At 43.7% G+C, this 27063-nt stretch overlaps 1 protein-coding gene across 1 annotated transcript in view; it reads right to left on the bottom strand.

Annotated features, from left to right (window-relative positions):
* Nucleotides 1–27063, bottom strand: part of LOC121874927 — a 319796-nt gene that overhangs the window by 279759 nt on the left and 12974 nt on the right. The window contains exons 4-6 of the mRNA XM_042379284.1: nucleotides 22979–23131; nucleotides 21886–22053; nucleotides 17823–17921 (exon numbers count right to left, since the gene is read on the bottom strand). Coding sequence (XP_042235218.1) covers nucleotides 17823–17921; nucleotides 21886–22053; nucleotides 22979–23122 — 411 coding nt within the window. The 5' untranslated portion in view covers nucleotides 23123–23131. The remainder of the gene's footprint in view (nucleotides 1–17822; nucleotides 17922–21885; nucleotides 22054–22978; nucleotides 23132–27063) is intronic.

The raw sequence follows: 27063 nt of genomic DNA, 5'->3' as shown, positions 1-27063 counted from the left end.
TATCAAGACTGATAAGAGGGCGGAAGTACCAAATCTGGTAAGTATGGAGGTACTACCGGTGGTAAGAAGGGGAAGTACCAAGAGTGGTATGTGAGTAAGGCTAGGCAAGGTACAAACTAAAGTTGCTGTGCTATGAGAGGGTGCTAACAGTACTGGGGGGAGGGAGTGAGGGAAGGAAGGAGGGAGGGAAGGAGTGAGGGAGTGAAGGTGTGAGGGAGGGGGGTGGAACATACCATAAACAACAGGCGTAGACGCTCAGTATATCCCAGTCGACGTTGTTCAGATAGCGTTGAAGGAGACACAGGAACAGGTGGGAATAATTAATACAAACGCGTCATAATGCAACACGGGGGAGTGAGGTACCGAAGATGAGGGATATTTTGACATATTGGAACACATGAGGTCATATTGTCTGTCTGAATGATGGAATTGTGATATTTAATACTGTGATGTAACTTTCATTCACAGAGACATGTGTGGATACTGCGTTATTACCCGGAGGCAGAGTTTAAAGAAGCGAGAGGGAGGAACCAGGGAGGAGGAGCCTTCCGTAAGCAGGAGAAGTGGTAGAGACGTCCCCCTTCAGTCAGCCGCTCCTCCATGAAAACCTCCCGAAGAGGGAGAGTGGAAGCGTATAATCTGCTCATTACGGACAGGTGGAGGTGTGGCGCGTACGTGAGGCAGCTCCTGGGTCACTCACGGGGGACATGTTTGACGGATTCACCCTCCGGCTGAGGGCTGACCCCACGGCACACACACACACACACACACACCTCCACCCGATCGTTTTGTTTACATCCTGCTCACGGGCTGGCCAAGACTGTCTTTGACAAATTATAGAGGTTTCTTTTTAGACTTTAAGGAAGAAAAAGGGTTTCAGAAAGTATCTTTACACCATCTTCCCGGTTTAAAACACGCAACACAAAACACGAACAAACGTTGTAGTGGTGGTGTAGGGTTGCTGGACTAGGTCGGAGGGATCCGCCTTGGTCTCACTCACGCTGGAGAAGCAGCTACTTACATCAAGCAACAGCGGGTGTCCGGGCTGGCTCTCCAACAGCTCCTCGCGCCATGGGGTAGCACCCTGCTCAAGCAGCTACGTATCCCAAGGGTTAAAACGACGCACTGGGGCCTATGATTCCTTTACTAACTCACAGCCATTGGCAAAGAATAAACTAAAGGCACTGCAAGCCTGGCCAAGCTTACGGCACTGGTCGCTACTGAGCCTCTAGACTTGGGCAGCGGGGATACGGAGTACCAGATCTTCAGGCGCGTTCCATTTCGTTTAGTGTAAACTAACACCCACATTTTTCACTCAATGAAGCGCTGTCTCTGAATCTATATTATAATTTTACATATTACGAGCCTTGCAGAAGCCATACAAATAGATTTCTACCAACCAAAGCACATCTCAATCGCCAGAAACTTGTCAAATTTCAAGAACCGAACGAAAATTGCTACTACTTCCGAATCCCGCCAAATTCCCCAACAACCCCGTACATGCGGCAAGTCGACCAATCAGCGAAAGTCAGACAACAGGAGAACGAATGAGAGAGCGCGTTGCACACGGCTTAGAGCGCCCCGTGTAGATCAATACATTGGGGACGCGCAGGCTACTACCCGACACCGCGCCAACGATTTGATTAACATTGATTATTCGGGAATAATTATACATGAACTAGAGAAGAGGAGATGCATGAGAAACAACAATAAAAAGATAATATAAACATAGGAAGAAAATTTATCTTCAATGTGACACTCAACAAGAACAAAGACGAAGAAAAACCACGAGAGATCTTTAAAAGGCCTCACCTCAAACTTAGACCCACTCTGTCAGAACCAATTTTCTCTTCAAATATCAATACAGGGATGTAGAGAACCGTCACCCAATTACTCAGCTGATCGAAGTTGTGGTGGACTAGAAATAGGGAGTTTCACCACATCAACACTTCCCTGGGAAATTAACAGTTTGATCAATAAGGCCCGTCAATGTGGAACGGTGAGGCGGCGCTGAAGGAGCATAGCAGAGAGAGAGTGAGAGGGAGAGAAGAGAGAGACACCAGCCGGAAAATAAGCATCACACCGTACCCGCTGGGGTCCTTAAGTGAAGCGACACCGTACCCGAACCCTCACAAACCCATAACTACGGAACCCCGCGAGACCATTGAGTCGAACCATTACCGAACGGAAACCTTCTAATCTACTGGTCTCGTTACTCCCATTGAAGAATCACCACCTGTAAGCATCAGACTCCTACCGTACCCGCCGATCCACATTTATACCCACACAAACACGAACAGTGGGAGTAATATCTGTCTTAAAACATACCCGTTCTATTACTAGTACCCGCAGGGACACCCAATGAAACATATCCGCATGCAAACAAACATTACCCATAACAGTGGGATCCACATTTGTATCCGATTTACCCGTTCCCAAGTCACCAGAACCATATCTGATACGCAGTTTATCCAACAGGAAAAGACTTTAACCCGACACTCTGTCCGTATGCAAAGGCAAGACAAATCATACCCTTCTCACACTACCAGCTAGTCAGTGTATGAATCCTGAAAACTTGTTCCCTTATTTCGGGTACTGGAGTTCATTCCCTCAATAAATCTTCCTCGCAATCTTTCTCCCTATTCATATATCAGAACTAGTTATCTTTCTTTCTATCTATCTCTTATTTCTATACAGTTTAGTACCCAAATCTTCATCATGATCTATCTATCTATATTTATCTTTCAATATATTTATCTTTCTAGAGTCAAGAAGTATTAACACGTTAGTAGTTTTTTTTTGTGCTGCAGGCATCTTACTAGCAATCTGTTTCACTATGTATCACTATTTTTTGTTGATTATGTTACGGCGTGTGGTGTGTAGACTCTCCCCACTGCGACAGACAGCCAGGGTGACGCCACTTGTCATCGTTACCCCACTCAACAGATGGCACCACCCTGAGGCTCCCAGAGTACTTGTTACACACTTATTGAATTCACACACACACACACACACACACACAAAACTGAACGCTACAAGGTGTGGGATTAGTTGCTTCCCTGACTATCACACACCTCATGCTGCCGTGACCACAATATCTAATTTCTTACATTAATTTTATAAAACATCTTATTTACTCTTGCTGTTATATTCTTCTCCCCTCCTAGTAATATATTTCTTCCTGTTATTACCACCACGTTATAATTACGGTGTTTGTTTTGTTGTTGCCATTATATATCACTAATTGGTTTATTGTGTGTTTGTGTTTACCACTAGGAGATCCTGTGTTTTAATCTCGTTTGTTTTATTTGTTCTCGGATAAAGATTGGTATTATTACTTTCACACAAACGTACACACACACACGGATACACATATATGTATATATATATACATAAACGTAAAAAATACACATACATACACTCACACACATATATACATACACACACATACACACAAACACATACATATAGACATTCACAAATATTCAAACAAACACACACACATACACATATATAAAGTCACAACACAAACAAACACACCAGCTTGTCCCACTAGTCAAGCCAGACGCCAGGCAGCAGGGAGGGGTTAGGGGTGGGTTAGAGGTGGGGTTAGGGGTGGGTTAGGGGTGGGGGATGGGGGGTGGGTTAGAGTGGGTTAGGGGGTGGGTTAGGGGGTGGGTTAGGGGTGGGGGTTAGGGAGGGTTGGGGGTGGGGGGTTGGGGGAGGTTAGGGGAGGTTTGAGCAGAGAGGCAGCACCAACTTCCTTATAGTGTGATCCATGCCAGCTGTCTGGGAGTGTATCAGCGTGTGAGTGTGTGAGAGTGTGAATGTTAAACCTCAAGTGTGTGAGAGTGTGAATGTTAAACCTCAAGTGTGTGAGTGTGAATGTTAAACCTCAAGTGTGTGAGAGTGTGAATGTTAAACCTCAAAGTGTGTATGAGTGCAGATATTAAACCTCCAAAAGTGTGAGAGAGTGTGAATGTTAAACCTCAAAAGAGTGTGAGAGCAGAGTGTGAATGTTAAACTTAAAGTGTGTGAAAGTGTTAATGTTAAACCTCAAAGGCGTGAAGAATGTGACTGTGTGAAACTGTAAGTGTGAACGTTAAACCTCAAGAGTGTAAGAGTGTGAATGTTAAACACCCAAGAATGTAGAAGTGTGAAAAGTTAAAGTGTGACATATATAGACAACATAACACACTCTTCCTGCAGAAACCAGAAAGAGAGTGTGTGTGCGTGAGGGAGTGTGTGAGTGGGAGGTGTGTGAGTGGGAGGGTGTGTGGGGGAGGTGTGTGGGAGAGTGTGTGAGGGGTGTGTGAGTGGAGTGTGTGTGTGTGTGTGTGTGTGTGTGTGTGTGTGTGTGTGTGTGTGTGTGTGTGTGTGTGTGTGGTGGGAGGTGTGTGAGTGGGAGGTGTGTGGAGTGGGAGCAGTGTGTGATGGGAGAGTGTGGTGGGTGTGTGTGGTGGGAGGTGTGAGTGGGAGAGTGTGTGTGATGGGAGAGGGTGATGCTGTGATCCATACAATTAGGTTGACTCAAGACTGCCCAATCACACGAGTAACTACAGTGACAGAGTGGCTACAGTGTGACAGTGTAGAGTGGCTACAGTGAGCAGTGTAAGGTGGCTACCAGGTGACAGTGCAGAGTGGCTACAGGTGACAGTGTAAGAGTGGCTACAGAGTGACAGTGTGAGCTACAGAGTGACAGTGCAAGGTGGGCAGTGTGAAGTGGCTGGTGTGACCAGTGAGAGTGGCTACAGTGTGACAGTGTAGAGTGGCTACAGGTGACAGTGCAAGTGGCTACAGAGTGACAGTGTAAGTGGCTGCAAGTGACAGTGTAAGACTACAAGTGACAGGCAAGTGGCTACAGTGTGACAGTGAAGTGGCTACAAGTGACAGTGAAGCAAGTGACAAAGCAAGAGTGACAGTATAAGGTACAGGACAGTGTAGGTGGCTGCAGGTGACGGTGTGGAGTGGCTGGGTGACAGTGTGGGTGGCTGGTGACAGTGTAGAGTGGCTACAGGTGACAGTGTAGGTGGCTGCAGTGACGGTGTAGGTGGCTGGGTGACAGTGCAGGTGGCTGCAGGTGACAGTGCAAGGTGGCTGGGTGACGGTGTAGGTGGCTGCAGGTGACAGTGCAGGTGGCTGCAGGTGACAGTGCAGAGTGGCTGCAGGTGACGGTGCAGGGTGTGGCTGCAGGTGACAGTGTGGGTGGCTGAAGGTGACAGGCAGAGTGGCACAGGTGACAGTGCAGGTGGCTGCAGGTGACAGTGCAAGGTGGCTGCAAGGTGACGGTGCAAGTGGCCAGTGACAGTGCAGTGTGGCTGAGTGACAGTATAAGGTGGCTGCAGGTGACAGTGAGTGGCTAAGGTACAGTGCAAGTGTGGCTACAGGTAGTCTCAGAGTGGCTGCAGGTGACAGTGCAGAGTGTACAGTGACAGTGCAAGGTGGCTGCAGGTGACAGTGCAAGTGGCTGCAAGTGACAGGCAAAGTGGCTACAAAGTGACAGTACAAGTAGCTGCAAGTGACAGTGCAAGTATGTGGCACAAGTGGCCCAGTACTACAAGTGACAGTGTAAGTGGCTACAGAGTGACAGTGTAGAGTGGCTACAGGTGACAGTGCAGGTGGCTGCAGGTGACAGTGCAAGTGGCTACAAGTGACAGTGTGAGTGGCACAAGTGACTGGTGCAAGAGTGGCTGCAGAGTGACAGTGTGGAGTGCTACAGAGTGAGACAGTGAGAGTGACAGGTGACAGTGCAAGGTGGCTACAGAGGTGACAGTGCAAGAGTGGCTGCAGGTGACAGTGCAAGAGTGGCTACAGGTGACAGTGCAAGTAAGCACCATGACAGTGCAAAACGCTACAAGTGACAACAAGTGACTACAAGTGACAGTGTAAAGTGGCCAAGTGACAGTGGCTACAGGTGACAGTGCAGGTGACTGCAGGTGATGTATAAGGTGGCTGCAGGTGACAGTCAAGGTGACACAGGTGCAGAGTGCAAGGTGACAGGTGACAGTGCAAGGTGGTACAGGTGACGGTGAGGTGTGCAGGTGGCCAGTCAGGTGGCTGCAGTGGGGTGGAATTGGGTGACAGTGCAGGGTGACAGGTGACAGTGTAAGGTGAAACAGGTGACCAGTGTAGAGTGGCTACAGAGTGATAGTATAAAGTGACTACAGTGACAGTGCAAGTGGCTACAAGTGACAGTGCAAGTGGCTACAAGTGACAGCATAAATGACTACAAATGACAAGTAGCTACAGGTGACAGTGCAAGGTGGCTACAGGTGACAGTGCAGGTGGCTGCAAGTGACAGTGTGAGTAGCTACAGGTGACAGTGTAAGTGGCTCAGTGGTGTAGGTGGCTACAGGTGACAGTGCAAGTGGCTGCAAGTGAGCCAGTGCAAGAGTGAAACAGAGTACAGCATAAGTGACTACAGAGTGACAGTGTAGGTGGCTGCAAGTGACAGTGTAAAGTGGCCACAGAGTGACAGAATGTAAAGAGTAGCTACAAGTGACATATAAATGACTACAAGTGACAGTGTAAGAGCTGCAAGTGACAGTGTAAATGCTACAAGTGACAATATAAATGGCTAATGACAAACAGCACCAACGTGGCTGCAGGTGACAGTGTGGAGTGGGCCAGAGTGACAGTGTGAGTGCGAGGACCCAGTGCAATGCGCATGACAGTGTGCAGTGGCAGTGAGTGGCTACAAGTGACAGTGTGAGTGGCTACAGGTGACAGTGTAGTACTGGGTGACAGTGGCTGGGTGACAGTGTAGAGTGGCTCAGGTGACAGTGTAGGTGGCACAGGTGACCAGTGTGGAGTGGCTGGAGTGGCAAGGTGTCAGGTGACAGTGTGGGTGGCTGCAGGTGACAGTGCAAGAGTGGCTGCAGGTGACGGTAGGTGAGCTACAGGTGGCGGTGGGTGATACAGGTGACAGTGTGGGTGGCTACAGGTGAAGTGTGAGTGGCTGCAGGTGACAGTGTAGGTGGCTGGTGACAGTGTGAGTGGCTGCAGGTGACAGCATAAGTGACTACAGGTGACGGTGTGGAGTGGCTGCAGGTGACAGTGCAAGAGTGGCTACAGGTGACAGTGTAAGAGTGACTACAGAGTGACAGTGTAGGTGCTGCAGTGACAGTGTAGAGTGGCTACAGAGTGACAGTGTAAGAGTGGCTACAGAGTGACAGTGTAAGTGGCTACAAGTGACAGTATAAGGTGACACATGAGGTGGCTGCAGGTGACAGTAAGGTGACTACAGGTGACAGTGTAGGTGGCTGCAAAGTGACAGTGGAGTGGCTACAGGTGGTGTAAGGTGGCTGAGTGACAGTGTAAGAGTGGCTGGTGACAGTGTTAGTTGGCTACAGAATAGGCAAGAGTGGACCACAGGTGACAGTGTAAGGTGGCTGGGTGACAGTGTAGAGTGGCTACAGTGATGTGAAAGTGACTGGGTGACAGTGTAAGAGTGGCTACAAGTGACAGAGTGGCTACAGAGGACAGTGAATACAGGAAAAGCACGGTGTAGGTGACCAGGTGACAGTGGCGGTGACGTGTGAGTGGCTACAGGTGACAGTGTGGGTGGCTGGTGACCGAGTGTTAGTGTGGCTGGAGATGACAGTGGGTGGCTACAGGTGGTATAGGTGGCTGCAGGTGACAGTGTAAGAGTGACTACAGGTGACAGTGTAGGTGGCTACAGGTGACAGTGCAGGTGGCTACAGGTGACAGTGTAGAGTGGCTACAGGTGACAGTGTGAGTGGCTGTGACGGTGCAGTGGCTGCAGGTGAGTGTATAGGTGAGCTACAGGTGACAGTGTAGAGTGGCTGCAGGTGACGGTGTAGGTGACTACAGTGACAGTGTAGAGTGGCTACAGGTGACAGTGTAGAGTGGCTACAGGTGACAGTGTGGGTGACTGCAGGTGACAGTATAGGTGGCTGCAGGTGACAGTGTAAGGTGGCTACAGGTGTGAGTGACTACAGGTGACAGTGCAAGAGTGGCTGCAGGTGACAGTGTAGGCTGCAGGTGACCAGTGCAAGAGTGGCTACAGAGTGACAGTGCAAGAGTGGCTACAGAGTGACAGTGTAAGAGTGGCTACAGCAAGTGGCTACAAGTGACAGTGTAAAAGTGGCTACAAGTGACAATAAAGTAGCTACAAGAGTGTAAAATGACACAAAATGACAGTGTGAAAGGTGGCTGCAGGTGACAGTGCAAGGTGGCTACAGTGGACAGTGTGGTGGCAGGTGACAGTGTAGTGTGGGTGAACAGTGCAAGGTGGCAACAGGTGACAGTGCAAGGTGGTACAGTGACAGTGCAAGGTGTACAGGTGACAGTATAAGGTGGCTGCAGGTGACGGTGAGGGTGAGCAGGTGGGCAGAGTGGCTACACCGGTGACAGTTGCAGGTGGCTCAGGTGGACAGTGTAAGGTGGCTGCAGGTGACAGTGCAGTGGCTGGTAGAGCTGCAGGTGACAGTGCAGGTGGCTACAGGTGACAGTGTGAGTGGCTACAGGTGACGGTGAGTGGCTGCAGGTGACATGTGAGAGTGGCTACAGAGTGACAGTGCAAGAGTGGCTACAGAGTGACAGTGCAGAGTGCCCACAGGTGACAGTATAGGTGGCTACAGAGTGACAGTGTAAGGTGGCTACAAGGTGACAGTGTAAGAGTGGCTACAGGTGACAGTGTAAAAGTGGCTACAGAGTGACAGTATAAGTGACTGCAAGTGACAGTGTGAGAAGTGGCTACAAGTGACAGTGCAAGTGGCTACAGAGTGACAGTATAAAGTGACTACAAGTGACAGTGTAAAGTGGCTACAAGTGACAGTGCAAGTAGCTACCAAGTGACAGTGTAAGTGGACAGAGTGACAGTGAAAGTGGCTGCAAGTGACAGTGTTAAAGTGACTACAGATGACAAGCTCAATGAGGTGGCTGCAGGTACGGTGTGAGTGGCAGTGGGCTGCAGGTGACGGTGTGGGTGCTACAGGTGACAGTGTGGGTGTGCAGGTGACAGGTGGTGTGCTGCAGGTGGGGGTGGGTGGCTGGGTGGGCGGTGTGGGTGGCTGAGGTGGCAGGTGACAGGTGACATGCAAGGTGGCTGCAGTACAGTGCAAGGTGGCTACAGGTGTGAGAAGGTGGCTACAGGTGACAGTGTAAGTGGCTGCAGGTGACCAGGTCTGGGTGGCTGCAGGTGACGGTGCAAGGTGGCTACAGTGACCAGTGCAAGAGTGGCTACAGAGTGACAGTGCAAGAGTGGCTACAAAGACAGGCAGGTGGCTACAGGTGACAGTGTAGAGTGGCTGGGTGATAGTGTAAGAGTATTCCAGAGTGACAGTGTAGAGTGGCTACAGAGTGACATGTAAAGTGGCTACAGAGTGACAGTGTAAGAGTGGACTACAAATGACGTGTAAGAGTGGCTACAAGTGACAGTCAGAAGTGGCTACAAGTGACAGTGTAAGTGACTGCAAGTGACAGTATAAGAAGTGGCTACAGAGGACAGTGCAAAGTAACAAGTGACAGTGTAAAGTGGCTACAAGTGACAGTGTAAAAGTGGCTACAAGTGACAGTGTAAATGACTACAGGTGACAGTGTAAGAGTGGCTACAGGTGACAGTGCAAGAGTGGCTACAGGTGACAGTGCAAGGTGACGAGGTGACAGTGTGAGTGGCTACAGGTGACAGTGTGGGCTGAGTGACAGTGTGGGTGGCTCAGGTGACAGTGTGAGTGGCTGCAGGGACAGTGCAGAGTGGCTACAGGTGACAGTGTGAGTGGCTGAGTGACAGTGTAGTGGTAGTGGCAGTGCAGGTGGCTGAGTGACAGTGTAGAGTGGCTACAGGTGACGGTGTGAGTGGCTACAGAGGTGTGACAGTGTAAGGTGGCTGAAGAGTGACAGTGTAGAGTGGCTACAGGTAGCAGTGTAGAGTGGCTACAGAGTGACAGTGTAAGAGTGGCTGGTGACAGTGTAGAGTGGCTACAGAGTGACAAAGTGGCTACAAGGAATTGTAAGAGTGGCTACAGAGTGACAGTGTAAGAGTGGCTACAGAGTGACAGTGTAGAGTGGCTACAAGTGACAGTGGTGGCTACAGGTGACGAGTATGAGTGGCTGAGTGACAGTGCAAGAGTGGCTACAGGTGACAGTGTAGAGTGGCTAGGTGACAGTGTAAGAGTGGCTACAGAGTGACAGTGTAGAGTGGCTACAAGTGACAGTGTAGAGTGGCTACAGAGTGACAGTGTAAAGTGGCTACAGAGTGACAGTGTAAGAGTGGCTACAGTGAAGTATAAGAGTGACTGAGTGATAGTAAGAGTGGCTACAAGTGACAGTGTAAAGTGGCTAGTGACAGTGTAAAGTGACTACAGAGTGACAGTGTGAAGTGGCTACAGAGTGACAGTGTAAAGAGTGGCTACAGAGTGACAGTGTAGAGTGGCTACAGGTGACAGTGTAGGTGGCTACAGGTGACAGTGTAAGAGTGGCTACAGAGTGACAGTGTAAGTGGCTACAGGTGACAGTGTAGGTGTGGGTGACAGTGTAGGTGGCTGCAGGTGACAGTGTAGGTGGCTGACAGGTGACGGTGAGGCACAGAGTGACAGTAAGGTGGCTACAGGTGACAGTGTAGGTGGCTACAGGATGACAGTGTAGGTGGCTACAGGTGACAGTATAGAGTGGCTACAGAGTGACAGTGTAGAGTGGCTGGTGAGTAGAGTGCTACAGGTGACAGTGTGCTACAGAGTGACAGTGTAGGTGGCTGCAAGTGATGTAAGGTGGCTACAGAGTGACAGTGAAGGTGGCTGCAGGTGACAGTGTAGGTGGCTACAGGTGACAGTTAAGAGTGGCTACAGGTGACAGTGTAGAGTGGCTACAGAGTGACAGTGTAGAGTGGCTACAGAGTGACAGTGTAAGAGTGACAGAGTGACAGTGTAAGAGTGGCTACAGAGTGACAGTATAAAGTGGCTACAAGTGACAGTGTAAGAGTGGCTACAGAGTGACAGTGTAAGAGTGGCTACAGAGTGACAGTGTAAAGTGGCACAGAGTGACAGTGTAAAGTGGCTACAAGTGACAGTGTAAGTGGCTACAGAGTGAAAGTGTAAATGGCTACAGAGTGACAGTGTAGAGTGGCTACAGAGTGACAGTGTAAAGTGGCTACAGAGTGACAGTATAAGAGTATTCAGGTGACAGTGTAAGGTGGCTACAGGTGACAGTGTAAGAGTGGCTACAGGTGACAGTGTAGAGTGGCTAGAGTGACAGTGTAAGGTGGCTACAGGTGACAGTGTAGGTGGCTACAGAGTGACAGTGGAAGAGTGGCTACAGAGTGACAGTGTAGAGTGGCTACAGAGTGACAGTGTAGAGTGGCTACAGAGTGACAGTATAAGTGGCTACAGAGTGACAGTGTAGAGTGGCTACAGAGTGACAGTGTAAGAGTGGCTACAGAGTGACAGTGTAAAGAGTGGCAGAGTGACAGTGTAAAGTGGCTACAAGTGTAAGACACAAGTGACAGTGTAAGTGGCTACAAGTGTAAGAGTGGCTACAATGCAGTGTAGAGTGACTACAGAGTGACAGTGTAGGTGGCTACAGGAGCAGTGTAGAGTGGCTACAAGTGACAGTATAAGAGTGGCTACAGAGTGACAGTGTAGAGTGGCTACAGAGTGACAGTGTAAGAGTGGCTACAGAGTGACAGTGTAAAGTGGCTACAGAGTGACAGTGTAAGAGTGGCTACAGAGTGACAGTATAGAGTGGCTACAGAGTGACAGTGTAAGTGGCTACAGAGTGACAGTGTAAGAGTGGCTACAGAGTGACAGTGTAGAGTGGCTACAGAGTGACAGTGCAAGAGTGGCTACAGAGTGACAGTGTAAGAGTGGCTACAAGTGACAGTATAGAGTGGCTACAGAGTGACAGTGCAAAGTGGCTACAGAGTGACAGTGTAAGTGGCTACAGAGTGACAGTGTAAGGTGGCTGGTGAGAGTATAAGGTGGCTACAGAGTAACAGTATAAAGTGGCTACAGAGTGACAGTGTAGAGTGGCTACAGGTGACAGTGTAAGGTGGCTACAGGTGACAGTGTAAGAGTGGCTACAGAGTGACAGTGTAAGAGTGGCTACAGAGTGACAGTGTAAGAGTGGCTGGTGACAGTGTAAGAGTGGCTACAGAGTGACAGTGTAAGAGTGGCTGGTGACAGTATAAGAGTGACTACAGGTGACAGTGTAAGAGTGGCTACAGAGTGACAGTGTAAGAGTGGCTACAAGGTGACAGTATAAGAGTGGCTACAGAGTGACAGTATAAAGTGGCTACAGAGTGACAGTGTGGAAGTGGCTACAAGTGACAGTGTAAGAGTGGCTACAGAGTGACAGTGTAGAGTGGCTACAGAGTGACAGTATAGAGTGGCTACAGGTGACAGTGTAAGGTGGCTACAGAGTGACAGTATAAGAGTGGCTACAGGTGACAGTGTAAGAGTGGCTACAGAGTGACAGTATAAGGTGGCTACAGAGTGACAGTATAAGAGTGGCTACAGAGTGTAAGAGTGGCTACAGAGTGACAGTAGAGAGTGGCTACAAGTAGACAGTGTAAGAGTGGCTACAGAGTGACAGTGTAAAGTGACTACAGAGTGACAGTGTAAGTGGCTACAGAGTGACAGTATAGAGTGGCTACAAGTGACAGTGTAAAGTGACTACAAGTGACAGTGTAAGAGTGGCTGGTGACAGTGTAGGTGCTACAGGTGACAGTGTAGGTGGCTGAGTGATGGTTAAGGTGGCTACAGGTGACAGTATAAGGTGGCTACAGGTGACAGTGAGTGTGCAAGGTGACAGTGTAAGAGTGGCTACAGTGACAGTATAGGTGACTACAGGTGACGGTGTAAGAGTGGCTACAGGTGACAGTGTAGGTGGCTGGGTGATGGTCTCAAGGTGAACACAGGTGATGGTATAAGGTGACTACAGGTGACAGTGAGTGTGCAAGGTGACAGTGTAAGGTGTTGGCTACAGTGACAGTATAGGTGACTACAGGTGATGGTGTAAGAGTGGCTACCCAGGTGACAGTGTGAGTGGCTACAGGTGACAGTATAGGAGAGAGTACAGGTGATGGTATGAGTGGCTACAGGTGACAGTGTGGAGTGGCTACAGAGTGACAGTGTGGAGTGGCTGCAAGTGACAGTGTAAAGAGTGGCTACAGAGTGACAGTATAAGAGTGGCTACAGAGTGACAGTGTAAAGAGTGGCTACAGAGTCACAGTATAAAAACAGCTACAAGTGACAGTGTAAAGTGGCTGCAAGGTGACGGTGTAGAGTGGCTACAGAGGTCACAGTATAAGGTGGCTACAGGTGACAGTGTGGAGTGGCTACAGGTGACAGTGCAAGGTGGCTACAGGTGACAGTGTAGGTGTGCAGGTGACAGTGCAAGAGTGGCTGCAGGTGGTGTGGAGTGGCTACAGGTGACAGTGTAGAGTGGCTACAGAGTGACAGTGTAAGAGTGGCTACAGAGTGACAGTGTAAGAGTGGCTACAGAGTGACAGTGTAAGAGTGGCTACAGAGTGACAGTGCAAGAGTGGCTACAGAGTGACAGTGCAAGTGTGGCTACAGAGTGACAGTGCAAGAGTGGCTACAGAGTGACAGTGCAAGTGTGGCTACAGAGTGACAGTGCAAGTGTGGCTACAGAGTGACAGTGTACGAGTGGCTACAGTGACAGTATAAGAGTGACTACAGAGTGACAGTGTTAATGTAGCTACAGAGTGACAGTGTGTGAGAGGGCATACCAGACCGACACTAATGATGTATGCTGACCTAGGGACCGAGGTATGCTTCAACATGCTTATCACTGTGTGGCGGGCGGGTGGGGACTTTATGAATGCCGTAAGAAGACTCTATGCTGATAAGTATTATTTCTCGTTTCTAAACATCAAATAACATCAAGTATGCCATCATATATAGCGTTATATTCTTTACAGGTCTTGGTATAGCGGCATATGAGGCATCACAACCCAGACAAGGCATAAGTTTGATAAAAGTATGCTTACGGAGAATAACATTATAAAGTATACATAAATACAGGTATATATAAAGGGCATATACGAGTACTATCCCAAGGTATGCTAAAGATTCGACCTAATTTAGTACAAGTATACAATGAAGCGCTTACTAATACCTGATACGGCGACAGGTATAAGGGATAAATTAATGCAGGTACATTAGGTTAAATACAGGTAAATACAGGTAAATTATGTTAAATACAGGTAAATTATGTTCAATACAGGTAAATTTAAAGGCATCTACTAACCCCTGCTAACGCTGCAAGTGGCATTATCTCCGTTACAGGCTATGAGAGGCATATCTATTCATGTACGATGCTACTAAGGGCATATCCTGCGGCCTTGGCATAAAGCTGGAGTGCGGTATACAATGCGCCATCGGCAACATTCATGACCACAGTCGCTAAAGGTCTTGTTGTACGGCGATGAAGAATGACCATTGCGGAGTGTACAAGGTCTAGTGCTAGTTAAGTAGTGGTGGTGGGTAGTGTTAGTAGTGGTGGTGGTAGTAGTAGTAGTAGTAGTGGTAGTGCCAATAGTAGTAGTAGTAGTAGTAGTGTTAGTAGTCATAGCAGTAGTCGTAACAGTAATAAATAAAAGTCGTAATAGTAACATTGTTTTTTCCTTGTTTGTTTGTTTACTTGTTATTAATATTGATTGTGATTGCCCATGTTGTTGATTGTTGTTATTGTTGTTGATTGGTTTGACGTGACTACATAATAACATGTTGTAGGTGTTGTCGTAGTGGTTGTTATAATAGATGCTGGTTATTGTAGACGCTGATGCTAGTAACTGTTGCCGTATAATAATAATAATAATAATAATAATAATAATAATAATAATAATAATAATAATAATAATAATAATAATAATAATAATAATAATAATAATAATAATAATAATAATAATCGTGGTGAAAGCAGATGTGTGAGTCTACATTACAAACATTTCCCTCCAGCTGAATTTCCCAACACTATGTGGCTGACTGAGGGAAGAAAAAAAATACCCCCACGTCACCAGGCCACACTAGCCCCCAGGCGCCTTGCTGATGTAGCCCCCCTCCCTCAGCCCCTCCCCAGCTCACGCCCCGCCAACCACTCGTCATTAACTGTGCTGATGACCACGTATTGGCCACCCTTGTGTCAGTATAGTCCACTTTGCTTTCACTTTAACTCCCGGTACGAGGGCACAGTTCCTGCTACGAGGCTCTTGGCGAATGGGTCATCGTGAAGTCATGAGCTTCTGTTACTGAGGCACTGTCGAGAACAGACAGCTAATACACTTACTCCTGTTGCCTGGTTTAAGTTTTACCCTTTCCAGCTTCCCAGGGTAAAAGAAAGAACTAAAATGCATAAATAAATTCATCACAATATATAAAAAGCAAAAATAAATTCATAACAACGTCATATTTTTTGTTTTAACATTTGGTAAACATTTTGTCACTACCTCAATGATTCGATGAAACCAGACAAACATTCATTCAGGTAAAATCGCTAATAAAGACGAAAAAAAAAAGGCTGCACTTTATTAACATCAACTGTATACATGAGAGTTCATGAGGATGCTGCTCCCTGGGTACATATATTACGATGGAGGGTTAGGTTAGGTTAGGTTAGGTTAGGTTACGTTAGGTTTATTGTAGGTTTGTTGTAGGTTTTTGTTAAAATAAATATATAAATTCTTTTTTTTACTTGTCTTTAGTGATCACGTATTAGTTTTTATTAGATAATCAATTGATGAATTCGCATGTATCTCTCTTAATTAATCACCAAATTCCTATATTTCTATCACTTTTATTCCTCTATTAACTATAATTCATCAATGTACTCAGCTAATGTCTTTATATATTGATATTTGGTTCATAGTACAACCAAATATCAACCATTTGGCAAAAAGTAATCTATCACTATCATACACTGACTTATTTTTATTGTATTTCCTTCGTTGATATCTAGTCGGGAATCTAACCAAATACCAACCAGAAGACGGCAAACAAACTCGACAGTACTGACAAGAGGCTGACACTTTATTTAGGATGGGAAACACACGAGAGTAACTTACATTCCCTCATCTTTCTGTCCACTCAGCCACACCACTAACCCACCAACACCCTACTCCCCCATCCTCTTCCCCTGGTGCATTGCGGGACACCATAGAAAACGACCGTCAGGATTAAGTAGAGGGGGGGGGGGACTTAAGGAGATGGAGAACTATGGAGAGAAGCTGTCGACGCCACCGTACACCACTGCGGTCTAAGGGTGAATTGTGACTGCTCTTGCTAATTAAGTCACGTTTTCCTTTATTTTATGTTTTAGTGTTTTTTTAATATATTTTCGTTAGTCCGTGATTTTTTTTGTTTTTTAATTACTTGTATTTAAGAATGATCATCAAGAAGAAGAAGAACATCAACTAGAACAACAACGAAGACAAGAACAAGAAGAAGAACAAGGTGTGTATTGTAAGTCAGTTATCAAGACCTCATCAGTCATGACTAATATCGTAACATTTTAATCCTGCGAAGTGAATGAGGGTTAATGATTACTTCAGTCGGATTCACTTTTTAAGACTTTATGACTGGGTTCTGCCTAGTACTCTTCCAGTCGTCTCTCCCCGTTCCCCTCCACTTACTGAACAGGGATCAGAAAGGTGGCTGTTCTGTGTTTCTAAATATGAGTTGTAAATTATTTTGTGTTTCGAATAGAGAAGAAACATATAAGAGAAAAAGGAAAGAGATAGAGAGAGAGAGAAAGAGAAACTGATAAACGTAGACAGACAGACAGGTAGATAAACGGAAAGTAAGAGAGACCAAGACAGAGAGATAGACAAACGGATAAACGAAGAGAGTGAAAGACAGAGACAGACAGACAGACAGGTAAACAGAGAAAAAAGAGAGAGAGAGAGAGAGAGAGAGAGAGAGAGAGAGAGAACCCTACACCACATCTCTCATCACAACACACTCTAAAACACCTTATTCCCTCACAAACACCCCCTCCTCCACCCCCCCAGGACGTCCCCTTTGTGGTCTTGCATCTCAGAACCCCCTTCCCTTTTACCCTTACCCCTTACGCCACCATTGCTCCCTCCCCCCTACATGACCTACTTGCTCGGAACCTCACTTTGACGAAGACCTTCACTTATTTGCATAAACTTGTCATTGATACTATTAATAGTTGCCCTGAAAAAAAAACAAGAATAGGAGTATTTGTAATGGTTGTTGTTGTTGTTGTAGTTATTGTTGTATTAGTAGCAGTTGTAGTAGTGATGATGATGGTAATAGTAGTAGTAGTAGTGGTTGAAATTAATATATATACTGCACATGCGTCACTCAAAACTCTCTTACGATATCAAACTTGCAGCAGACTAACACCAATGACCATAAAGACTTACAGTCATATAAATATGCGCGACTGTATCCGTGTACAGTATATAAACATATGTAAATGAAGAGTCGATTGTATAAACCGGTAAATATGTATACATCTAAATGACGATGCTAGCCACCCATGCGAAGGTGACCAGAGAAAACGGTGAAATGAAACAAGAGAATGAGAAATATTGAAAGGTAAACTAAACTAAAGTGGAAAACATTAGCTACACAATTTGCAATAGTGGTAAACAGTAAAGAAAAAGAAAAAGAAAAAAAAAAATTATATATATATATATATATATATATATATATATATATATATATATATATATATATATATATATATATATATATATATATATATCCTATAATAATGATTCAATTAAAATAATGGACAAAAGAAGTAAAGCGGAAAGGAACATAGGAGAAAACAATAAGGTGTAAAAGCAGTTCGGTAGATAGGTATGTACTTACCTCACTGGCGGCCGCGAGGTGTCTCTCCAGCTGTAGTCTCTCCTTGGTCACAGTACGAATGATCTGTTCCAGCTCCAGCGTGCTCTGTGCCCGCGTGATCTGAGGACATGGAGGAGGACATGGTGTGAGATATGGAAGGACACGTTGTGATATGGGAGAGAGGTGTCAAATTATGGGAGAGAAGTATCAAGTCATGGGAGAGAAGTATCAAGTCATGGGAGAAAGGTGTCAATTCCCACACCCTCAATGAGTCCTGCGGTTAGGTGTTCAGGGATCTGTCGTGTAAAATATTACCACAGTGAAATAGTTTATGTCTTACGATACGAGATTCGAGTTCCTAGTTAAATCCGTTTTTAAATTTGGCTGTGAGAAAATCATAGACTGGGTTTCCCTATCCAATTAGACCCAACGTTGTGACCCAGACCAGCATGTGGAGTCCTTGTAGGCCATGATGAGGGCCTTACGAGGGCTGTGGGACAATGCTGAAGACACTACATCGGAACGCCCCCCCCCCTCCCCACCCTGGCGGACGGTGATGTAAGGCCAATACGCATTAAAATTTCAGTGGCAATCATGAGCGCGTCGTGTGGTTTAAATTGTTTATCCCCGTAAAGGTCAGCTCTTCTCTATTCATTCTTGTACGCCCCTCGCCACCACCGTGTGCAGGCGTCCAGGATAAAGAGTAACGTACACTCTCCCTCGTTCGTTATCATACACTATTTCTAACCGTTTTACTACAAGTGTTCCGCTATGCTGCTTCCCCTCCCCCCACGGCTCCTCCCACAACAAGGCTCCGAGACGCCCACCAGCTTCACCTATGACAAAACTGAAGCGATTTAATCACTCCAAGTTCCTTATGCTTAGTTCTGCTTTTAATTGTTAATGACATTTTGTTCTTTCTTTTTAATTTCTTTATATTGCTCGCTGAAATATATTATGCTCTATCCCGTAGCGCATTAGTCCAAAGCAACAAACACTGATAGGGTTTGACATTAATGTTTGTACAATGATGAAAACTTACCTGACCGGATAATTTTTTTTACAATTCACAATATCTAAGAAACATTCCAATAGTTGTATTAGAATAATCTTAACAGTAAATTCGTTGTAAATTACACTGAGAGACAATTGTGTTCTTTCTAATGTACGCAATTGTCGATTTTCTAACACTAAATTAAAGTATATTATTCCAACATGCATTATGGGAACTGGGAAGACTGATGGCCGAGGCTTCTGCTGATCCAGACACTTGTAAGTATAACATAAAATAAGTAATTGTCGTAGGTGAGTATTAGCATTAATCCAACTAAGATAAATATTGATTTTATTAATTATTGTTACTGTACATCTGGTCAGAACCATTGATAAGACAACGGTCGTCTTTGTAGTTGTTGTCACGTGATGGCATGTGTTCTAAAGTCGTTGATTTTATTAACTTGGTTTATGTTACAAACATCTAATTAGGAATATCTCGTTAGTGATGGCAACTCATCCAACACGAATAATACATTGTTTACAGGTGTTGTCAGTTACCAGTTGAAGTAATGAGTCGAATAACATACAAAATTAGCGTTATGGCCTTCCCTTTCTTTTCACCGCAATGTTGCTTCACTCTCTCTTTTACAGGTACTTTAACGGGCAATGTTCGGTGGATTTGGCATCTTGTGTACCGCCGGCGAGGCCGTGGGCTCGTAACACACGTCTTGCCCGCGGTGCCCACCGTTTCTCTGTGGATGTCGGTCACACTAGAATAACCCGTAACAATAGATCCTTCTTTCCTCAAGCAGCTAAACTGTGGAATGATCTGCCTTCCTCTGTGTTTCCATACTCATACAATCTCTCTCGCTCTAAAAAGATGGTTTTCCGGCATCTTCGTTGTGTAGATTAATATAATATTTCTTTTCTATTTTTAATTTCTTTCTACTCTTATTTTTTCGCCCCCTATGCCCCGTTGTGGGTCAATTACCTGTGCCCTGGTGGGCTATTCCCCGTAATGAATAAATAAATAAATAAATAAATAAATAAATATATATATAATATATATATATATATATATATATATATATATATATATATATATATATATATATATATATATATATATATATATATATATATATATTTCTATGTGCTCCATAGAGTTATGCGTAACTGACAATGTGTTTAGAGCAAATGGGAAGTTCTACAAGCAAATATTTGGCATGAGCATGGGTAATTGTCTTTCTGCTCCTCTAGCCTGTATTTATATGGAGTTTTTTGAGTCTAGATTACTACCCAATATAGTGGACTTTATTCCTCCATGGTATAGATATGTAGATGATGTTCTTTGTCTTTGGCCTAGAAACAGTGACCCATTGGAATTTTTAGACAAGCTTAATGATATTGTCCCAAGTATCACATTCAAAATTGAAAGAGAAATAAATGGATCCCTTCCATTCCTTGATATGCTTATCATGAGAAATGGCCAAAACTATAAATTTAAGGTATATAGAAAGCCCACACAGGTAGACAGTTTCATTCACTTTTTATCGAATCACCTTGAGTCTACCAAAATGTCAGTTTTTTCTGCTATGTTCTTAAGATGTCTGCGTATTTGTGACTCTGAATTTATTGACGATGAATTGAAACACATTCGTTCCATTGCACAGAAACTCGGGTACCCTTCTGTGTTTGTTGATCGTTGTTTTAAAAGGGCTAAAAAATCCTTTCATTCCTCTCAAACCAGACAAGTTCCTACACTTAAGAATATTTTGACTCTGCCCTATCGTAATGAATTTGTCCCGTTAGTTCGGTCCCTCAAGCTTCTAAATATTAATGTTGTTTTCAAGTATGACTCAACCATTACCAATATGTTAATAAGGAATAGCCCAAGTTTGAATGTAAATGGAAGTGTTTATTGTATTCCATGTAGCAAATGTAATTGTAATTATGTAGGACAGACAGGAAAAACACTGCAGCTCAGAATCAAACAACATAAGTACAATATCAGAACAGCATCTGAAAGCAGTGCCCTGTTCGTTCATGTTAGGAATAATAATCACCCCATTGCTTGGGAAAAAAGCTTAGAAGTATTTAAATCATCTTGTGTCACAGAAAGACTTCTGGTTGAAGCTAGTTTGATTAAGGAATTAAAATCAATAAACCTTAGTGATGGTCAGTTCAAAACTGATAATATGTTACATAAATTTATTTGTCAGTGGCCCAAGGTTAAAAATGCTTTGAAAACCTTTGATCTAGATGTATGATAGTTATTTTGTGGGTCCCTTATTTTTGACCTGACCTGACTAGTCACGTCACCCCCCTTCTCTTAAGCTCCTCTACGTGTGTGTTGGTGTGGGGATTAGTGGATGACATCATTATGACCTGACCTCATGTTTTTAAGGTCACCCTGTATATTTAAGCCTCTCTCTGTCCATGTAATCCAGTTGCCTCTGAAGATGTCTTGAATAAAGACGAAAGCTAAGGTGCTCCGTTGTTTCCCTTTTCCCGTGTGTGTGTGTGTGTGTGTGTATATATATATTGTATAGTCACCCACAAATAAGTCCATATAATTTAGGGAATCATAGAAAATGATTCACTTTCACCTCACAGAAAAAGAGACAAAGATTACCAGGGGGAACGCTTGTATATTTACTTTCACTATACATACAGTAAATACAGGTACAGTATTATTAACCGTGTGATATCAAGTTACCCAATATTATCCCTATGATGCTCGAATTGATATAGAATTTTGTGGATAGACGAGTCAGTGAGGTATATTAACCAGCTAAAAGAACAATGGCTAACCACAATGACTTTGCAAAGCCTACGATAATAATTTTTCCTTGTGATAATTGAAGAAATATTATATCAACTGTCTCATATAAAGTGCTATATCATTAATACATATAAATCACTATTTCTCTGGGTAAAAATACTATACTATGCATAATATGAAATAGAAAACTGCCTCTGTACCTGTCCTACTGTTTATAAGCACGCTATACCTGTACCTTAGACCACTTCCCATAAACCAAGTCCCCGATATGACTTAGAAATACGTTCACCAGGGTAGTCCTACCTCGCCGTTCTTTCCAGTGAGTTTCCTGACTAGTTCTCTCATGCGTTGTTTAAGTCTCTGTATCTCCTTGTCTCTCTCGTGGAGTTGCTTCTCGTACAGCGCCTCCTTCTCCCTTTGTCTCACCACCAGCTGGTTGCGACGCTCAGTGGCGGGTGACTCTTTGGTTTTCTGAAAAGTGAAGGACATGTTAGTGTTGTGGAGTAACTATATTTCTTAAGGAAGATAATCATATAATCTAAGTTATTCATTTTAATTTATTTATCTTATATTTTGGAATATTTTGAGAAAACTAACGAAAAATTAGAGCTTCATAAACCTCGACATTTTACATTTTGCTTAATCAGTGTTTAAAATATGATATAAAACAAATGTAAAAATCTAAGTTCTGTCTGACGTTCTCTCTGTTTTGATCTTTATTGAAAAAAAGTCATCCATAACTTTAGAATGTCTTTGACCTCCTTGAGAAATGGAAAACAAAATCATAAATATATCTGGTTTTAACCTTTCTTAAAAGAAAAGCAAATAATTAATTCACCTTCTTGGCTTCACCCAGTTGTTGGGTAAAACTAGGACGGGGTATCCCCCTCCCTTACCACTACAAACCCAGGATCACCAGCCCAGAAAATGCAGCAGAGACCAGTGTATGGACACAGCTCTGGTGACCCATTTGCCATCAGTCATGTTTAAGCTAAGTTTTATGGGTGGATGACCTTCCTAACACTAACCCCACAGGATGGGAACAGATGGCAAGACAAGGTAAAACAACTCCTTGAGGTAATCGAAGATAAATATAAAAACTCTCAAATTCATCTCCTTTAAACTCACTAGAAAACAATAGAAAAAATTAACTCCGCTCTGATTTTTTACTCAGGAACAAAATTTGAAAATGGAAAATAACTCTAAACCTCTCTCTTGTACTGAACTGTCTGGTAAAAAATAAATAAAAAATAGGACTAAAAATTAATCTCTAAAATTTCTGGAAAAAACTACTTAATATTTTTCCCTGAACACTTGGTAAAAAAAAACTAATTTCCTCTCATTGAACTTTCTTAAAACAACAGACTCAGTGAATTATACAACCATATTTCATTACCTTCTCGAGATTTTTGACTTTCTCCTCCAACTTTCTGGTGATGGTGGCCAACTCTGTGTTCTTCCTCTTCAACAGTTGCATCTCTCGTTGTCTGTGTCTCTCTTTATCTCTCAGGTCCAGTGGTCTCTCCAGCTCCACTTCCATCTTGTTTTTCTGTCAGCGAGAGAACGAGACCCTTGAGGTTGTGGTTTATTGACATGATCTCTCAAGGTGTTACATAATGAGGGTTTTGATTTCATGTTTCTCTCTGTCTCTACCTCTTTCTTTCTCTACCTATGTATGTCTCTATCTCTCTGTCTCTATATCTCTGTCTCTATCTCTCTGTTTGTTTCTCTTAATCTCTGCCTCACTGTATCTCTATATTTCTGTCTCCCTGTCTCCATCTCTCTCTCTATCTCTACCCCCCCCCCACCCTTTCTCTCTCCCTCTTTGTCTCTATATGTTTTTGTTTGTCTTAATCAAACAGATATAAACAATATGATATGCAAGTCAAAGAGGCAAACAGGCGTACACAATCTTACAGTTTACATAACAGACAGACAGACAGACATCAAAGTGAAACAAAAATTACCCGGAAATAACATTCTATTTTGTACCGTAGAACGTGTCAAGTCATTTTGGAAGGGTTGTTGTGATTCGCCGCTGTTCTGGTAATGCTGTTTCTTTTTACTTCATATCATTTCTCATTTCTGGCAATGATTTTCCTTAAAAACCTGTTCTGACAAAACTGGTTTTGCCCCCAGTCTTTTTTCTAGCAATACTGTTTTTACTTCTAGTCTTTTCTTGTAATTTTTTTTTGTCTTTTCATCTGGTAATACATTTTTACTCCAAGTCTCTTCTGGTAATACTGCTTTTACTCCCTTTCTTCTTAAACAAAACCCATTAAGTTGGAAAATTACCACGAACAAGACCCCTAACGTCACCAGACCCGCCTAACTTAAGCCAATCATAACCTGTCTTTAACAACCAGAGGTACGTTATAGTTTAGTCAGATCAGGTTTAATTGGTTGACGTCCTCTGAAAATAGTTATATATTTTCATCACAATTTTGTCGAGATAGTTTTATTGAGTGTCCATAAGTCGGGGAGTTCTCTTAGCTACGGTGAGGAAAAAAAATCAATACAGTTTCAATACCTAAAAAATTTGCCCATGATCTTTCCTTTGTGGCAGCTCTACTAAGGACGTGTTTCAGTGTCCAGGAGGTTTACAGGGCGTGGCGTCATACCAGCTAACTCTTGACAGTGTCCAGGAGGTTTACAGGGCGTGGCGTCATACCAGCTAACTCTTGACAGTGTCCAGGAGGTTTACAGGGCGTGGCGTCATACCAGCTAACTCTTGACAGTGTCCAGGAGGTTTACAGGGCGTGGCGTCATACCAGCTAACTCTTGACACAGATGAAGTAGTATGAACTTTTTTTTTACTTGATTTAGACTCTGTTCATTTATCAATTATTTTTTGTATCTTTTACACATATCTGAACCAGGAACTACCTCACATATACCGAACACTTTACTGTCACTTCCTCTCCTATGACTGTGCATTTATCGCTCATGTGAAAGTAAACTCTCCATTTCTTATACAATATACAACAGATTTAGGAGGTAATATGTATGACAAGAGACGGTGGTGGATTTTGGCCTTGTGGTGTCATGAGGTTCCTGTGCAGGTGTTGTTAAGGTGACCTTGTTCATGAACAACACACCTGTGAGGTGTAAGGTTTCGGGTACATGATGAATGCAACCAGTTATTAGTGACGACACCTGGTCTTTCAGGTGTTACTCGTTTTATTAAAAAATCCTCTATTTTTTTTCATTCTCTTCTCTTGGTGCAATTTCTTTTATCAAAGTTAAGAGCAAGATTGTTAGATACTGTGTTTATTTTATGTTCGTTTAGTTTTGTCTTGCAATGGAAACATTTTTATATAAGGTTTACTGCACTCAAGAGACATAACATTAGTGCGTATTACTCAGCGGCAACCTGGATTAATATTCTTCCGCCGGCGAGAAGCCACTACGACTAACCTGCAGGTGAGAAGAATGTAACACTATCATGTCCAACAACTGAATCTTTCGGCAAACATTTTCAAGTTTCGAGTCATCCTCAGTGTTTCCGTACTCTGTCTGTCTGTCTGTCTGTCAGTTCTCATATAAGAAATACTATCCAACAGGCAAGAGAAACTTGGATTTCCCTTCCCTTCCACCTGTTGCTGGATAATGACTCTAACCTGGAGCAGAAACTTACGCTCGCTGAGTGTCATGTTTACAAATGACAGCTGGCTAGCTAGTTGGTGCTTCGTGTATGCAAAAGGTCTATATCATGTTATTTCTCAACCACGAGTAACGGCGCATTGTAATGACCAAGAACTACTACCTTGTGCTGTGAGGGAGGGTGAGGTGTGAGGGAGGGTGCTAGTAACGGACTGTGATAATAACAAGAGTGTAATGGAATGATGGTGGTGATGGTGTGGTCGAGTTGAGCTTCACCAGGGGCCACACACACACACACATCATTATTATTATTACTATGAAGAGGAAGGAAGTAAAAAATATGAGGAAGGGGGGAAGAAGTGAAGAAGAATGGAGGGAGAGATAGAGAGGAAGGAGAAATGGAAAGGATAGAAGGAAAGAGAGGAGGAAGATGACATAAAATGGGGAAGAGGGAAGGAAACTGAGAAATACCGTAAGGGAAGGCTGGACAATAAGGGCAGTAGTAGGTAAAGACACTGGAGTTAATGAGGGAATTACAGGTAAGATGATGCAGCCTCTCTCTTAATCTCAACAGGTAAAGGTAACCTCATTATTTCCGAATTCCCTTAAAAGAGAAAATAATGGTCAACGAGACATTAACTATTAAACTATGAGAATCTATGAAATTTCTTACTAAAAGTTGTAACGCAAATCAGAAAAATGTCAGTTTTAGGCGATATTTTCCCGACAAAGTCAACAAAGCTACGAGGTGTTTGTTTACTGTCAATCAGCTGTTGCGGAAATGGATCCAGTTGATAATTTAAGGTTTTTATCTTCTCGCTTGATTAACATTCCATTGATTATATCCTGTTTTTTGGTTTGTATGTTTAAACTTATATTGTATAATGTAATTGAGTCAGTAAAATGTATAACAAAATTCACACACCTCGCTATTATTATTCATTGCTGTGAGCTTATAATTCACCACTAGGTAACACCAAGGACATGTTCCTGCGTAGAACCGATCACATTTCCAAGGTTATGTTCGTATGTATGTCTAACTCTGTGGGTGACTATATCGACCTGTTTAATCATATTCTGAACAACTACTACGACAATTTATTATTAATTATCTCTCTCTCTCTCTCTCTCTCTCTCTCTCATTACCCTAGAAACCCAATTGACATATAGAGCAAGTTTGAGACCCTCACCAGCCTAGCCCAGCCCGATCCACCCCACCCCACCCCGGTGGTCACGTGTAAACAGGCTATCATTATACCTCGTGGAACATCCGGCTACCACAACCTGCGACTGTACATCAACAACACAACATCTGGGCCCCGTTACTGCCTTCTATATTAATTAGATTTTGTTTATATATTTTTTTATCTGACGAGTATTGTTGTTTGAGTGTGTGGGAACATTTAAGTTTTTTTTTTACGTAATTATCCCCGAGCTTATTTTACCTGATGATTAAATACATAGACTATCATCATCATCGTCGTCGTCATTATTATCATCGTCGTCATTATCGTCGTCATCATCAATCATTATCACCATCACCACCAATCATCCAACACTTAGTAGCCTCATAGTCTATCACTCATTATTATCTATCTTTCTCCACCATTATCATCCCTTACTTATCCAACACTCTCTTCTTACCTTCAATCCCTCTTTCTTCTCTGTTTTCTAATCAATCTCAATCTTTCTACCTTATAACTTCCTCGTCATCTACACTACTGTCATATATTCCTCCCTACCTCCCAATTTCAGGTGATCCCATAGCTAAAAATTAAATCACTTAACCTAACATACCTCAATCTAACCTAACCCATATAATAAACAAACAAATGATTAAACAAACAAGAAAAAAATATAAAAATAAAAACCAATAAA

This window comes from Homarus americanus, unplaced genomic scaffold (genome assembly GCF_018991925.1).
Source record: "Homarus americanus isolate GMGI-L3 unplaced genomic scaffold, GMGI_Hamer_2.0 scaffold56009, whole genome shotgun sequence".
NCBI classification, from domain to species: Eukaryota; Metazoa; Arthropoda; class Malacostraca; order Decapoda; family Nephropidae; genus Homarus; species Homarus americanus.
The sequence above is the reverse complement of the archived record's forward strand: the minus strand, read 5'-3'. Positions and strand labels throughout refer to the sequence as shown.